The 18,124-nt window shown below is 34.4% G+C and overlaps 1 protein-coding gene across 3 annotated transcripts in view; it reads left to right on the forward strand.

The window, feature by feature from the left end:
* Positions 1–4,219: 4,219 nt before the first annotated feature.
* LOC117322482 (cell wall protein PRY3-like) overlaps positions 4,220–18,124 on the forward strand; it is a 50,160-nt gene continuing 36,255 nt past the window's right edge. For 2 of the 3 annotated variants that reach the window (XM_033877418.1, XM_033877419.1), the window contains exon 1: positions 9,669–11,625. In XM_033877418.1, coding sequence (XP_033733309.1) covers positions 11,497–11,625 — 129 coding nt within the window. In that variant the 5' untranslated portion in view covers positions 9,669–11,496. Of the gene's footprint in view, positions 4,243–9,668; positions 11,626–18,124 lie in introns of those variants that run through there. The other variant, XM_033877422.1, reaches the window with a different exon arrangement.

The raw sequence follows: 18,124 nt of genomic DNA on the forward strand, positions 1-18,124 counted from the left end.
GTAAACCATGACCAGGACCCGGACCGGAATCAAGCGCCGTTCAAGGATTTTCTAAAATATGCATCATTATTTATTCTTATTTATAAAATGATAACAATAATTGAACAAATTAATTTTATTTAATTTGAAATATTACTGAATATAACTTCACTTGTGTTACGTTACAATTTTTTTGTTATATACACTTTAGCCTAATGCATCTGTAACTGCAATGCGCATGTTATTATTCAGTTCCATAGCCAACTATACTGCAGTACATGGTAGACAATTATATACTATTGTGGTTACCCTCAGTAATTAATGGACAATATTTAGCCAATTAAATGGTTCAGGATTTTTTTTAATGAATTATTGTTTTTAGTATTTGCTGTCGTTTTTTCTTTCCTGAAGAACTGACTTCAATATAGAGCATTTCTTAAGCATTAGATTTCCAATATTCGAACGATTTGTTTTTTTAAATACATGCACAGTGGAATAGAAATTTTGATTGTTCATTGTTTCGTGTTTGATTAGACATTATACACATGTACGTGCAGATACGTACATGTAACTGTTGTTTGGAGGACGACAAAGATGATGAGTTGTTACCGCCATTATTTGTTTTGGCTTACAATATACATTGGTTTGGTTTGGTTTGTTTTTGTTTAACGTCCTATTAACAGCCAGGGTCATTTAAGGACGTGCCAGGTTTTGGAGGTGGAGGAAAGCCGGAGTACCCGGAGAAAAACCACCGGCCTACGGTCAGTACCTGGCAACTGCCCCACGTAGGTTTCGAACTCGCAACCAAGAGGTGGAGGGCTAGTGATAAAGTGTCGGGACACCTTCACCACTCGGCTACCATGGCCCCATACAATATACAATATAATGTATTTTGTATACATACGCATTTGTTACTATCATCATATTGAATTTTAGTAATTAATAAAGCATACATTTGAATTTGATATTCTTGTGTGGTAATTATATAATCAATTTAATGAGGATTGCCAATGTTATCATCTGCAAATAACCTTAACTTGAATTTTGAAATTTTGATAAGTAGAAGAGAACCAAGTCGACAATGTCTGAACCCTGTGGAACACCTGGGCCATTTTCGTTTTTGCGGTCCAATCGGTTGGTCCAGTTGAACCGGTGTTGTTCGTTTATGAAATAAAGACGGACCTGTTGATTTTATATTGTTTTCAGACGAGCCTTGACAAAGACTCCCAAGGTCTGTATTAACATTTGCAGGTCCGTCAAGATATATGTTTGAAATGTTACTTTTAAAAACTGACGAACCGGTTTGTCCGCATAAACGAACAAGCCCCTGTCTTGATATTAGTAGTTAATATTCATAGAAAAAAATCCCTGAAGTCGGAATTCAAAACTAGATACAAATAAATGTAGTTTACACAGGAGACCCTTATACCAAACACGATCGTTTGCCTTTATCATATGAAAAGTACAGGTCATGGTATACGTATATATATGTTAACAAAAAAGTGGTTGGTCGGTGAATAATCATGCCCTAATCCTGATTAATTGAGAAATAAACAACGTGCTATCCCCTAAGTAATGACTGGAGGAAATGGGTAAGCACAACGATTAATATACATCTAAAAACGCTTCTTTTCATCGATTTTCCGAAAATGCATAATAACGAAAATGGTATGCAATTCGTTAAAAATGTGTTTTTTTTTATGTATTGGAGTAACGTTTGTAGTTTTCCATTCTGGAGGAAACACATTCACGCAGTTTTAAAAAGTTAAAACCAAACTTTGTGGTACGTAGAGAGAATCTACAACTTTCCTGAATAACCGAGCTATAGGTCTCACAAGATCTGGGCCGATACTTTTTGAACAATATATGTTTAATATAGAGTGTTTGACGTCAGCAGCACTAGTTTCGTCATCAATAGTGAAGTTTAGCATTTGTTTCCTGTACTTCAGACTTACAGAGACATATCACTAAACACGTGACTACCACAGGTACTTGTGGACATGATTATGATGTTTTTAGTTTAAATTTTCATTATAGACGATTAAATTATTGTATTACAATCGCATGCTTAATTTTGTAAAAAAAGTATCGTACCTCGGCCGTATAAATACTCGCCTATAATGAAACATTTAAATTAAAAACATCATAATCATGTCCACAAGTACCGGTACCTGTGGTAACTACAGTATTTTTATGGAACAGTATACAGAATTTATAGCCAGAGTTTTCTCTGGCCCTGACACCATGTCTTGGTGTAGGGCCCCTACACCAGACATAGTGTCAGGGCCAGAGGAAACTCCGGCTACAGAGTTTAGTGCGGTGATAATTAATTAACAGTTTTCCATCAGTTTTTCCCACTGTTTTTTTTCCGCATTCATTATTAACATACCAGATTTAAACTTTCCTTATACAAATGTAGAATACGTATTTATTTCGAATATGGCGGAATGCTAGCCAACCAACGAGGATTATCAAAACAGAGCATTACTTTTGGCTCTCGTTTGAGCGCGTTTCTATTTTCGGATAAGTCTGCGTATTCTATTTGACATCTATGTATGTTCCTTAGATCTGAGGGTTACACACTGGTTGACAATACAAGATAAAGCTATATCTAGTAAGGTATATAATGTTTTACAGGAAGGATTATTGCCAACATCAGTCAAATCGTTCAAATCATAGCTGTCTCGTCTTCTCCCTTTCTCAATTTCAAGTTCCAATACTTACACGATGATATGATTATGTTCATTCGGATGTTCTATATATTTGTGTAGCCTTTGTGCAACCATATAAATAATACATGGAATTGTTCGTTCTGTAGAGAACGCCAATATAACATTGCAAGTATAATCAAATTTCAATTAGCGTACAATTTTAACTGGAGGGGTGTCGGGAAAAGGAAGGGAGATAACTAGGACCACTTTATGACGAATACAATCTAAGAAACATGTTCTAGACGATTTCGTTTTAAGGCTGGCGATGTTCCATGCCGAAAATATCTATTTCAGTTTAAACTTTGTTAGCCAGAATCAGCTAATCTGAAACGTATACATGATGCAAATCATTTCAATTCAATTCAGTTTATTGACTCCTGGCTTTACAAAAGCATACACCATTGGTATTTGCGGTACTATACAATAAACTTCACTTAATTGTGAGCTTAGCCGCGAGGAGAAAAATTGATATTGTTTGAATTCTTAAACGTGATTATAAGTTTAATGACAGTTAAATAAAACCACCTAATCATAAATATACCTCTAATTATTGTTTGTTTTATGTTTTTGCTGATGGGAACAACTGGTACAGAAGTATTAACCGATCACGTGGGACAGAACACGGCTGATTAGTGCGAGTTTTAAATTGTATTGTTCTTTTATATGTCGCCATCATGTCGGTGATTTGTAAATTTATAGTCGAATTCTGTCATTATTTCCGTTTATCGACCAAGATATTTGAATTGTAACCTAGCTTGTTTTATATATTATATAGTCTATGTTCCTATCAACAATGGAAGTATGGTTTGTAAAATCGTAATCTGGCGAGGAATCCGTGTGCATGGGAAAGAGACATCCATTTGAATCAATAAAGCTCATTCAAACCATTTTAACAAAACTCATAAAACAATTTTGTTTCCTTTGCGAAAACATCATGTTAATTTGTTAGGTGAGAATGTGTATTTTCTGTTACAATCCATCCATGTTTTAAGATATAAACACCAAACTCTATAATTATATTTCTTGTAATTAATTAAGGAGGTACATGTACATAAGATCAGGTGACAACTCATTTTGAATATCGACACTGTTTCTTCTAATAAGATTTAACCAATGCATAAATAACTGGTATTTTAAATGTAACTTCAAACACAATCCGTCACACGCGGTTTTAAGTTGTGTTTATTGTTTTGTTGCATTTTAAACAGATATTTGAGACATTTAATCGCTGTTAAAAATAGCTACCACAGGTGTATATAGTTTATTGTCTCATTGTCCCCTAATCACTAAGCATTATATGCCGGTGTGTTATGTTGGACCTCGTTTGTTTGAGACCTAACACCCGTCTAGTGTGTGATGAAAGGAAATCTAATATTAGGCAGAACATTGAGTGACAAATATTTTAAATGACTCCCAGGATTATCGCTTTCCATTAGTCAACACAAAGTACTTAATTGCGCATGTGTGACGTACAATAATCGTACTTCAATGATTTTGTACATGTATATTTTGGTCTAGTAGTTCTCAAAAGGAAATCGTGCAGATGAAATAGGTAAGTAATCGAGTCATAGATTAATTAATTCTTATATCATCTAACCCACAAGTTTGAATTATTTTAACAATGCTAACACGTTTAAATATATTATACATTTTTGTATATCAATATAAACAAAAGAAGGACGACACAGGGTACTTAAAACCGCCTATACGAACGATATGTAAATAGGCACATGTGTGCATTGCCCGATATGGATTTCCTCAGAGCTGCTTTTGACCTTAAAATTTGTAATAAGATTAAATATCATAACAAGTAAATTTATTGACATCTTAAGATTTTGTACAAGCTCTTGCGGCTAACAATTTTCAATCTCAATAAATGTATTTAAACATTATGCTTGCATATATGTAATATTGCAAATTTATAAATAGCATCATGTGAAAAGACGTCCAAAAGTTGAATTCTTGCTCCAATAGATTTTACCAAATTGCTTTTCGTTACGGATTAACCAGGGTTTTATTACAATGCCTAAACACGTAATCTACATGCACAGACCGACAAAAATAGTACATGTTAATTTACCTTGTGACTATATGACCTTACTCCGGAAAGTTTAATATTATTTTACTCGTTTTGACGGCGTATCGTTGTACCTTTTCGCTATAATACTGATCTGGCCAGGGCGGACATATAGGCCTACTATCCTATATTTCTATACAGAAAATATCGGATGACTTTGGGTAAACGTTTATATACAAGTTACAAGTCCTTTATACTAGAAATGAGATTATAATTTAAAATAATTGACGTAAACACCGATAATTTACCGTCACAGTCCGCCCGGGAATGCAAATTAATGTTTTTGGATACCTAGAAATTGATATTGTTTGGGTGAATACGTCGACACCGTGCCGTATTAGTATTACTTCTATCTTATTTGTATTCTGTAAATATTTCCCCCAGATACTTTACATTTATCTTGGGAATAAATCGGAGAAATTGATATTGTTTAGGTAAAGTTTTGACAAGCACACATCCACTACTTGACCGTGTTGTATATATTTTTGCACTAAATAGATGAGGCCTGTCACGGGATATACATAAAAAATATATACGTAAATGCAAAGTAAGATTTGTGATAAAACCAAACCACGTTCATTTATATCAAGCTAATTAATATTTTGATTTAAACCTATTCGGAGGTATGGTGTCCAGTAACAGATTATTAGGAAATTTAAACGTTATTTCAATATAAGATGATAAACACACTAGATACAGAGTGTTATGAAACCTAACCGTTCTCCTATGTAATGTTAATGTATTTACTCTGAAATCTATGATGAATAATTTAAATACCGTTTTAAACAAAATTATAAGTGTTAGGAGAAAAAGTATGATGTTATGATAACAAGGAAATATTGCAGGATTTGAAACGAACACAAACAGAATACAAACTTAAAATTTTATTTGTACAGTATAATAGATGGACATTCGAGGTCGACAGTGTGAGTTAAATGTTAAATCCAAGGGACGTTATCTGACTATGGATAGACCATGTGAGATAGGGCCCTGGTGGATCGTCATGTTCTAAACCAAAAGTGATCGACCACACCTTTGTTGTACTTGATGACAAGATTTTCCAAAAGACAATAGGCATGCTCATGGGGGAATATACTCCTATACGTATATGAGGTCTTATTCCACCTGATTACATTGGTGGATATTACGACAGCCTGTCAAAAGTTTCCTGTCGTGTTAACCTCTAATATTACTGGAGATGGAGAAATAAATGTATTGACAATGTAAAATTTGAATTCAACAAAACTGGCGATTTGTACTTACTATGTCACCAGCAAGGACAGCTTGTATATATATAACGTAATCTGGTTCTGTTTGATAAGCATGGTGATTTTAACCTCCCAATTGTTTATGTTCTGATTCTAAATAACAACATCCCTGTTTTCCCTGGCTATGTTCTATGGTATTGACATATCACAGTTGAATTTCGTGACAGATGTCTCTCTCTCTCTCTCTCTCTCTCTCTCTCTCTCTCTCTCTCTCTCTCTCAATAGGATATGAAGTCAGACGTGATCAATAAATGTTAACATACTTTTGGTTCAGTTGTACCCACCCTTAAAACACAGAATTTTGAGTACATATAATAGTTTCCTATATATAATAATAAATGTTAGCATACTATTGGTTCAGTTGTACCCTCCCTGTTCTCATTTTGAGAATATGACACTCGTACCTGACCCAGATTATCATGACTGGTGTCGTCTATTAAGAAGAAGACTCCTACACTTCCGGTACCCCTGGTCTTATTTCCTTTGTACTCTTTCAAGGGTATCCATACAAATATATTACTATTTATCGTTAATTGGCGTCGTTTAAAAATATGGTTTCGTTTGGCTGTCAGCACTCTCTGTTGTTTAAGAATGTTCAAAACATTCGCAAATGAATATGAATTTAGATATAAATACAATTAACCTGAATCATTGATAAAAAACTGCATACAGGCGTTTCGTACTTCTTGGACTCGTCCTTAATGCTACAGAACGAAATTATGAAAATCCACAAGAGAGAAGCTAGGAAACCAATTTGGGTCTAAATAAATTCCAATATATATATATTGAAGGGACTATGACGCGATAGGGTTAGACATGATATATTCTCAACTAACATTTTATTACCTACTTCAAAATGTAGAGTATACGATATACAATATTTGTACGGCAGTATATCACTAAATGGGTTACTCGAGCTTGCAAGTCTGCTATGCAGGTAAGCTGAACATCTGGCTACCTAGATAAATGGACACACAGAAAATGAAACAGAAAGGTCTTCGCCCCAGGAGATGATCCAGCGAGTTTGGACATCAAATATATGCTAGATCTCGGGAATGTGTGATTAACTAGTGGTCGACTACACTCATGCACGTATATGTTAGTCGGTTATAGAGAGAGAAACGACAATTATCTTCTCTGTTTAAAGTTATTTTCTTTCTTTTATTTTCTTATTCAGGTTGTGAACAAAGCACATAAGCCTTTATTTCTAAATCAACAATCACAAAAAAATGAAACACGTTTTCACAAGTAGTCTTAAGCATTGATTTATCTGTAATAGTTACAATGGGACAAGAAGATTGATGTTGTTTCGTTACCGAATAATTCCTGTAACTATCCTTGAAAGCCTTATGAGATTGCGTGACATTTGGGAATGGAAGTGTCATTTTAGTTTTCAATGAAGGTCCTAACAACAGTGCATCTCTATATCGCAATATTTCGTCGGGTCAATATATAAATCCTTGAAGCTATTTCAATGATTTTTATTTCTTTTGACCATACATCCAATGCAATATTCGTCAGTGGAAATTATAATGAGATTGAATGAAAACGTCAGATTGCGATCATTTTATATGTTCTTTTTGCTTTCGTGCGGTTAATTAGCATGACACATTATCGGGCAGATGTGGAAATGGGGATAGCTGATTTGTTGTGATGAGTTGTAGAAGTTTTCAGAATCATTTCAAAGCAACCTTTAATGCATTTTAGCCATTTTAACAAAGGGTGAAAAGATACGTTTAATAAGATTGCATTTCGAAGGAATGAACTTATTGATAGTAAACAATGGCTATTTACATTTAAATGAGTGTAAACCTTCTCCTGAGGATGAATAGTAGTAAGCTGTTCAATGATTTATCAAAACTGGTTCAGAATTCGCGAAATTATGTATTCGCGAATAAGTCGAATGAGGTCAGTGCCCGAAATTAAGTACTCGCGAAATATAAGTAATTTACAGGATAAATTATGATTTGACTCATCAGTGTTTCTAGGACTAAATGAATACACGTTCAGCTATAGATCGGGGATGTTCATAATACCTAAATGGAAACAAACAGATACATTTCGGATAATGTTTAATCTATTAGAAAATAAAATACAGTATACCTGTGTTTATTATAAACAAGCAGGTTTAACCATATTTTTATAACCTGTGATAATACATCTTTTCTAAAGCATTAGCATTTAATGCAATGAATGTATCTTGTAAAATCTTTCACGTTGAAGTTTATTATTCAATCCAACAATAAATCTTTCAGCTGTTGAAGTGATTGTAACTATCTATCTGATATATCAATATTAAACAAGCTTTATCTGTATAATACATGTATATGGAGTCTATTGTCATGCTAGATTAATTAACTACAGTACTTACAGAGCGTAACCATTATAATAATGACGTAATGTGAGAAGGCACAATCAGATATATCTTGGTTGTGTAAAGGGGACAAATTAATGTCACACACATTAGACACAATATTTAAGTAGCATTTCATTGTGTTGTAAGCCCTTACGCACCGGCACATTTCAAAGATACATGAATCGCCATTTATAGCTACTTCATAGATATATAAAACCACCTTTAAAGTACAAATACCCGACAAACATACCTGGGGAAGTTAGCTAACGTTTGGAATCATGATTATATAACATGTGACATGTAATCTGAATATGAATTATTTAACACTTAACCTGCGTAGTAATCAGCCCAGGATTAGTGTTATAGAGAAGTGTACTTTAATTGTATTAAACTAAATGAAGTGACCCTTTAAAGGCCCGTATAGAGTGCAAATGTAGTGTTCCTTTAGAAGCCAAATCTAGGACCCGTGTAGGATTCAAATGTAGTTTCCATTTAAAAGTTAAATTTAAAGTCCGTATAGAATGTAGATGTAGTGTTCCTTTAAAAGCCAAATCTTGGACTCGTTAAGGATTCAAATGTAGTGTTCCTTTAATGACCAAATCTAGGACGCGTGTATGATTCAAATGTAGTGTCCCTTAAAAGGCCAAATCTAGGGCCCGTGTAGGATTTAAATGTAGTGTTCCTTTAAAGGCCGGATCAAAGGGCCCGTGTAGGATTCAAATGTCATATTCGCGATTACCTTATGCACTTGTTGAACCGTTTTCTTGAGTTAAGATTCATACAGACATTGTGTAATACTAATACTAGTCTAGACTAGATACCGTGTCGATATATAGACGTAGCACTAACAGTTGTAACAGTACAGACAGGTAAATCGTGTTTACAAACTCATCGAGAACAGACAAACAATGTGTGGGTGTAAAGTCACAAGGTTACCCTCCTCAACACGCTGTTTTGTTTAATTGAAGCTCAGGGCAATATCTTACCTGTAGATATTATTGCACGTGATGCAAGTCTTATTTCCGGTTTGTGATTAAAACATATACTGTAATACACACAGGTATAAAGCCTTCAGCATGCTTGTTAACTTATTTAACTGTTTATGTATGTAGGCAGATAATGCATATCCTCGCTACCTTAAATCAAGCTCTACCAGTTTTCGTTGAAGGCTTAGTTGACCTTTAGCCTTACGAGTTCATGAATCAAATCGCTGTCGTTTTAATATAGCTCAAATCTGTTTTGAAACACGAATCAAATTTACATTTTACCTGTACATATATGCACAGTGTCATATCAAAGTGACATGTGTCTGATTAAAGATGGTATTGGATTTATCGTGCAATGACAGATTTAAACCAAGATTACTGTAGCACTCCCATCATTCAGAACAACTACTGGATCAGGTGAACATTTAAGCGAAATTTTACACCCCTTTTCGACCACAATTACGATATTATTTAGAATGTGAAGATCTCGCAGTGAAGGTATACCCACCATGGGAAGAAGAGCAGGTTAAGGAGGAACTTTGACTCGAGATTGCTGACTCTTGTGATGAGAACATTTAAATCACTGACAATATTTGGTCAGTATTTCTGCCAATATTACTACGGGAACTGGTCTGAAGATCAAACCCACTGAAGTGAAATGTCGAGCAACATGAATGTGGATAACCTAAAGTAGTCGGAGGGTTATAGACATGTGTATGGACTGGAACATCTTGTTTTGAGGATTGCAGTTTGGTGTCGTGAAATGAGCATATATTGTATTGATGTTAACAGTTCTTACAAATGGTATTGATGTGAGAACTAGTCAGTGCAAAAAAGAAGCTTTTACTCGAAACAACATGAACCTAATTTAGTGAAAATTCTATACTGGTATGGACATAGTAATATTTCTGGATTGATTAACGAGTTTAACTTACTATGTAAGTAATAGACGACGGGGATGAATAATAAATGACATTTATTTACCTGTTGATCCTAATGATGTGTCTCATTTAAAGTGCGTCCTATACGATGTATTTATTGATAGATAAACCATCGGCGACTCGGAAACGTTTATGATCAAATTTAAATTACACCTGTGATTTATACGTGTGGAGAAACGCTATTCACGGTAAATGAATACTAGACTTTCATACGGTTCATATCAACCGTAACTCGTCCAGGTATTATCAACAACATGGACACTTGTGGTACGGTTTTGTAAGTATTTTACTACAATGACATGCCTGTGTATTGTTAGGCGATCGTCCATAAACGTTCTGTAATTGTACCAGGTACCTACCGTGTGTTTGTATGTGTGTGTATGAGTGAAAACTAGTATATCGTGCTCCTCTACAAGGACACGATCTTTACTATACATAAACAAGTTCTGCTTCTCGTGTTAACTTCAGCATGTAATGAAATCGTGGCTATATTTAGGATATATTGTATGTAAAAAGACAACAGACATTTTGTCGATGGATGTGCCTGGATAATACACATAATTAGGTAAAGTTTCAAACGTTCGAAGGATTTTGTTTGTATACATTCATGACCCCGAGAGTTTGACCAATTTCACGCTGTGATTTCAGATCGAGAGGAAAATGTATTGTACTGTGTTGAATTGAATTTCGAGTGATGTAGTAATTTACTGATACAAATGAAGGAGGAATAATATTGGAAACAGGCAACATTGACAAAATGCAACTAAAGGTGTGTCGACAGTACAGGTGTGAAATAGCCACATTCGAATAAAGCAATATTTTGGGAAACAGCAACAACAGTGCAGACATAGATGCAATATAAATCGTGTAAAGAAACACTTCGTCAACAACAATATTGATAAAAACAAACAGAAAGAAGAAGAGGAAGAACAACAGCAAGAGCAGTAAAAATAAGAACAGCAACAACAACAGTAACAACAGAAACATCCCCATCACCATTTGATAGATATCTGCAGCAGTATCACAATAGTTTAAAAGTCATCAGCTACAGCAGGAGCTGTAACTAATACAGTGATACAGTATGTACAGAGGCTGTTTATAAGTAAATCTGGGACAACACTTGGGAGTAAACAGTTACATCGGCTGTACACCTGTGTGACTTTGGACAGCGACGTACCATGTGTCAGACGTGTGTAAATATGGTGGACATGGATGTTCCACCCTGGCTCTGGGACCCGGGGGTCACATGGTGTAGGAGGAAGTACTACCTCGCCCAGAACGGTCGGGGGTCGGGGCAGTCATGCACGGTGAGTGAGCCCACTTCTAATCTTCATTTTGAACTATGCGATAGTTAAGCTTAGTTGCATTAGATAATTATATATATATAGATAATGAGAGGTTGCGGTAATCTGATGGCAGTTCAATCGAAGTCATTCAAATAATCTCTGTAATATCAAACATGATTTTCTCAACTATAAATTGAAAATGGATGATAATATGCATGACAAATGCATAAGGCAAATGTTACAATGAACGTGTCATCGTCTACCCTTGTCGAACACCAGTCTTAATTGTGAAAACACAATACATAATATAATCAAACATTTTACATGTGATATCGAAGAGATTAACAGAAATCGACAAGATCTCTATTATAGAGTTAAATATCTCTCGTTCAGAATCAGTAAGAGGTATCAGAGTTCCACGTACGAGACGGAAGCAGACGACATGAAATTAGCTAATACAATGTACTATAGACGTGATATATCATCACATACATAAATGTACAAATTTATATCGCTAGGGGAACACAATCTTGTTCTACTCTTGTGGAACGTCATTGATCCCTGGAAAAGAATAATGTTCAACTACAACATATAACTGTCTAGGGGAGAGGGTGGTGTAGTAGTACACAGGGAGTCAGAGTAACAAATGAAAATAAATCACAAATTGATGAACACAGATTTACTAAATACAATGTATATAAATGAACACGTTGCATTTGTTTCAAGAACTATATTCTGACATGCGATAGTTTCGTATGATATGAATGTAATGCTATCAACACATCTAAAACGATGAAAAAATTTTTGTGTGAACAGCTACAAATCTAACAACACATATACAGGCATATATGTTAATACAGGCAGGTAAATTGTACAGGTGTATATCGAGGTTACCTAGGCGTGGACAGGTAAGTTATAGTCTCCTAGCCGTAAGCAGTTAATAAAATTAATGTATTAACGAAACAACGTTGAAAGGGACAATTTACCACCGGCAAATATAGACATTTAAAACCCCAAGAACCTGGGAAATATATAAATAGCATATGTTCGAGTGTCCTCGAGGTCTTCCAAAGTAAAATATAAAAAACAAAATCGAAATCTATTTTTTTCAAACTTTGTATTACCAAATGTAAGTCAGTGTCTGCGTGTGCTGTGCTGGTGACATTTCATGTTAGGTATACACGATTCAAATAAAAGTCCCCTTATTCATGCCTCAATGTTAAACATGTATAATGATTTAACAGTGTTATCTGTGAAATATAAAGATTAATCCCTCTGCATTATACATACGCGAGAAGAAGACAATTAATGAATTAAGATTTTTCAATAAAACTTCGCCGGCTAATAAATTACAGAGGTATTCGTTTGGACGATCACTCTTCCTGTCTGTAATTGTCGTTGGTAGCGTATTAAATGTGCTAAAAAATGGGTACCATATATATTAATTAACATGTTTTTATTTTTTTTATTTCTTGACGCAGTCTTATAATCATTGTTCGACATACACTACATCCAGTAACAAATTAATGTTAAAGATGCTATTCACCTTGGGTCTTCTGTTCAAGTTACATATCTGCAGTCACAATGTAACCAATTTGAAAAATAAATAAGTAAACTTGGATGAACATTCGTTTAAATATTCAAATGAGAAAACATTGAATGCCTCAACATTCTTTTGTCCCGAAGAAAATTGTTTCAGAAGAACGATGACGAACACATTAAGACTGTAAATTAAGCATTCATCTTATAAAGAAACTACTCCAAGATGTCATAAATGTAGTTTACTTATACAACAGGTAAATTTTTCACTCTGAACGACACATCAAACTTACTGTAATCGGAACATATCCGCTTCACCCATCTACTTTTCTAAGTCATTTATTGGCTGAAAACTTACACCCCCCCCACCCCACTCAGAAAAATTTATGTAACTTGATTTGCTTCCTAATACAATATATTAAAAAGAGTATTTAATACAGCTAAAACAGCTTAATCATTTTTACGATACACACCAACACCTGGACACCTGGACATAATATCCTCCTGAATTTGACCCAAGTTGGTGAAACAAATGGACAATTACGACGTATGAATGGTCATCATTCTGCAATGAACCATGGCGAGAGATAATTGATTAATGTCAATAATCATCCGTCTTATCGGATTTCCATGTTGTGTCATATTGATACAATGGCCGCTTTAATTTGCCAAGACCTTGTCCTATTTGTGATGCAGTTCAACAAGTGTAATAATGTCTTTGTTATACCTAATACGCAACGTAATCGTAGTCAAGGACGTAGACATAACAACAGGCCAACTTAAGTTAAAAGATCTATTGCCAACATGTCAGTGTTACGTACATTATAATATTATAAAACGCTTCCTGGTGACCGTTGGTCATTGCTGGTATTGCACAAATTACACTGCTCAAACATGTCCTTATAGACAGACAACAATGCTCCAGCAACTCGGCATTACAAGATCAAATTTTCAATCAAAGAAAAATAGTGTATTAACATCAGAACAGTCAGAAATCAAAATAGTCTTCACCATACATCTGTCCGGGCAAATATGCCATCGTTCTTTTGATATGAAATTACCGCCGTCCTTTCTCAGAGTTGAAAATAACTCATCGCTAAAACGTATCCATTATAAGAATTCTGATAATGATTTCGGACGACACAAGAATAACTCCATCTTCATCAAATACCTGTTCCGCTGCTCAGTAAATTTCCCTACCCAGTTTAACACATTGCAACTAGCGATGTTTGGATGATCCGAATTACCCAGAGACTCCTTGGAATATGATTTTAAGATATCTATTAATTCCGTGAACAAAAAAAAAAAATTCAAGAATGGATCAAATCGCTAGTATGCTGCATTGGATTCACTGTCGGAGTAGATTGTACCTGTATCTAATGTCGTGTCCCTTGTCAGCTAATACTCCCATGTTTCCTGTCTGCAAAAAGTGTCAATCTTGCTTGATAGCAAGGGGAAGTCACCATATATCTCATCGTTTTTTCAAAAAACGAAACACTGGCCAAACATTCTTCGTTATTGCAACCAGAATTAAGGATACAGAGCTATCTTGTTTAAATTTAAACCCCAGACTGAATTTAGCCCTCGGTTTGTTGAGTATGGATTAGAATTACGGTATAGTTACTACATTGTATATCAATAATCTTTATTGTTCTAGAGAGGTTGGTATGAGTAACACCTGTATTATTGCTTATCGTCAAATCAAGGGAAAGGTATGTAAATTGCATAATATTCTCAAACAGGTATTTAAGTTTACCTGGGGATCTACAAATTAATCTAAGATAGATATTTGATGATCGGCATCGTCCGTTGGAATTTGACTGTAATGGTATAACAAACAACAGATAAACAGACTAGAATGTATCAAATAAACATTCAATAAAAAAACGCAATGATACAATGCAAATACACAATGCAGGTGTAGCTTTGTAGACATCAGCACCGCAACTACACGTACAAACTGGATATATAGTAAAGTTAGAAAGTTACAAGTTCAATATATAGTTAAGTTAGTAAGCTTCAAGTTGAATATATAGTAAAGTCAGCAGGCTACAAGTTTAATATATAGTAAAGTCAGCAAGCTACAAGTTCAATATATAGTAAAGTCAGCAGGCTACAAGTTCAATATATAGTAAAGTCAGCAAGCTACAAGTTCAATATATAGTAAAGTCAGCAGGCTACAAGTTCAATATATAGTAAAGTCAGCAAGCTACAAGTTCAATATATAGTAAAGTCAGCAGGCTACAAGTTCAATATATAGTAAAGTCAGCAGGCTACAGGTTCAATTTATAGTAAAGTCAGCAGGCTACAAGTTCAATATATAGTAAAGTCAGCAAGCTACAAGTTCAATATATAGTAAAGTCAGCAGGCTACAAGTTCAATTTATAGTAAAGTCAGCAGGCTACAAGTTCAATATATAGTAAAGTCAGCAGGCTACAAGTTCAATATATAGTAAAGTCAGCAGGCTACAAGTTCAATATATAGTAAAGTCAGCAAGCTACAAGTTCAATATATAGTTAAGTCAGCAAGCTACAAGTTCAACATATAGTAAAGTCAACAAGCTACAAGTTCAATATATAGTAAAGTCAGCAAGCTACAAGTTCACCATATAGTAAAGTCAGCAAGCTACAAGTTCAATTTATAGTAAAGTCAGCAAGCTACAGGTTCAATATATAGTAAAGTCAGCAGGCTACAAGTTCAATTTATAGTAAAGTCAGCAGGCTACAAGTTCAATTTATAGTAAAGTCAGCAGGCTACAAGTTCAATATATAGTAAAGTCAACAGGCTACAAGTTCAATATATAGTAAAGTCAGCAGGCTACAAGTTCAATATATAGTAAAGTCAGCAGGCTACAAGTTCAATATATAGTAAAGTCAGCAGGCTACAAGTTCAATATATAGTAAAGTCAGCAAGCTACAAGTTCAATATATAGTAAAGTCAGAAAGCTACAAGTTCAATATATAGTAAAGTCAACAAGCTACAAGTTCAATATATAGTAAAGTCAGCAAGCTACAAGTTCATTATATAGTAAAGTCAGCAAGCTACAAGTTCAATTTATAGTAAAGTCAGCAAGCTACAGGTTCAATATATAGTAAAGTCAGCAGGCTACAGGTTCAATTTATAGTAAAGTCAGCAGGCTACAAGTTCAATTTATAGTAAAGTCAGCAGGCTACAAGTTCAATATATAGTAAAGTCAGCAGGCTACAAGTTCAATATATAGTAAAGTCAGCAGGCTACAAGTTCAATTTATAGTAAAGTCAGCAGGCTACAAGTTCAATATATAGTAAAGTCAGCAGGCTACAAGTTCAATATATAGTAAGGTCAGCAGGCTACAAGTTCAATTTATAGTCAAGTCAGCAGGCTACACGTTCATTATATAGTAAAGTCAGCAGGCTACAAATTCAATATATAGTAAAGTCAGCAGGCTACAAGTTCAATATATAGTAAAGTCAGCAGGCTACAAATTCAATATATAGTAAAGTCAGCAGGCTACAAGTTCAATATATAGTAAAGTCAGCAAGCTACAAGTTCAATATATAGTAAAGTCAGCAGGCTACAAGTTCAATATATAGTAAAATCAGCAGGCTACAAGTTCATTATATAGTAAAGTCAGCAGGCTACAGGTTCAATATATAGTAAAGTCAGCAGGCTACAAGATCAATTTATAGTAAAGTCAACAAGCTACAAGTTCATTATATAGTAAAGTCAGCAGGCTACAGGTTCAATATATAGTAAAGTCAGCAAGCTACAAGTTCATTATATAGTAAAGTCAGCAAGCTACAAGATCAATTTATAGTAAAGTCAGCAAGTTACAAGTTCAATATATAGTAAAGTCAGCAAGCTACAAGTTCAATATATAGTAAAATCAGCAAGCTACAAGTTCAATAAATAGTAAAGTCAGCAAACTACCAGTTCATTATATAGTAAATAGTAAAGTCAGCAAACTACAAGATCAATTTATAGTAAAGTCAGCAGGCGACAAGTTCAATTTATAGTAAAGTCAGCAAGCTACAAGTTCATTATATAGTAAAGTCAGCAAACTACAAGATCAATATATAGTAAAGTCAGCAGGCTACAAGTTCATTATATAGTAAAGTCAGCAAGCTACAAGTTCAATATATAGTAAAGTCAGCAAGCTACAAGTTCAATTTATAGTAAAGTCAGCAAGCTACAAGTTCAATGTATAGTAAAGTCAGCAAGCTAAAGGTTCAATATATAGTAAAGTCAGCAGGCTACAAGTTTTTATATAGTAAAGTCAGCAGGCTACAAGATCAATTTATAGTAAAGTCAGCAGGCTACAAGTTCAATATATAGTAAAGTCAGCAGGCTACAAGTTCAATATATAGTAAAGTCAGCAGGCTACAGGTTCAATATATAGTAAAGTCAGCAAGCTACAAGTTCAATATATTGTAAAGTCAGCAAGCTACAAGTTCAATTTATAGTAAAGTCAGCAAGCTAAAGGTTCAATATATAGTAAAGTTAGCAAGCTACAGGTTCAATATATAGTAAAGTCAGCAAGCTACAAGTTCAATATATAGTAAAGTCAACAAGCTACAAGTTCAATATATAGTAAAGTCAACAAGCTACAAGTTCAATTTATAGTAAAGTCAGCAAGCTACAAGTTCAATTTATAGTAAAGTCAGCAAGCTACAGGTTCAATATATAGTAAAGTTAGCAAGCTACAGGTTCAATATATAGTAAAGGCAGCAAGCTACAAGTTCAATATATAGTAAAGTCAACAAGCTACCAGTTCAATATATAGTAAAGTCAGCAAGCTATAAGTTCAATATATAGTAAAGTCAGCAAGCTACAGGTTCAATATATAGTAAAGTCAGCAAGCTACAAGTTCAAGTTATAGTAAAGTCAGCAAGCTACAGGTTCAATATATAGTAAAGTCAGCAAGCTACAGGTTCAATTGATAGTAAAGTCAACAAGCTACAAGTTCAATATATAGTAAAGTCAGCAAGCTACAAGTTCAATA

Source organism: Pecten maximus, chromosome 2 (genome assembly GCF_902652985.1).
Source record: "Pecten maximus chromosome 2, xPecMax1.1, whole genome shotgun sequence".
Lineage (NCBI taxonomy): Eukaryota > Metazoa > Mollusca > Bivalvia > Pectinida > Pectinidae > Pecten > Pecten maximus.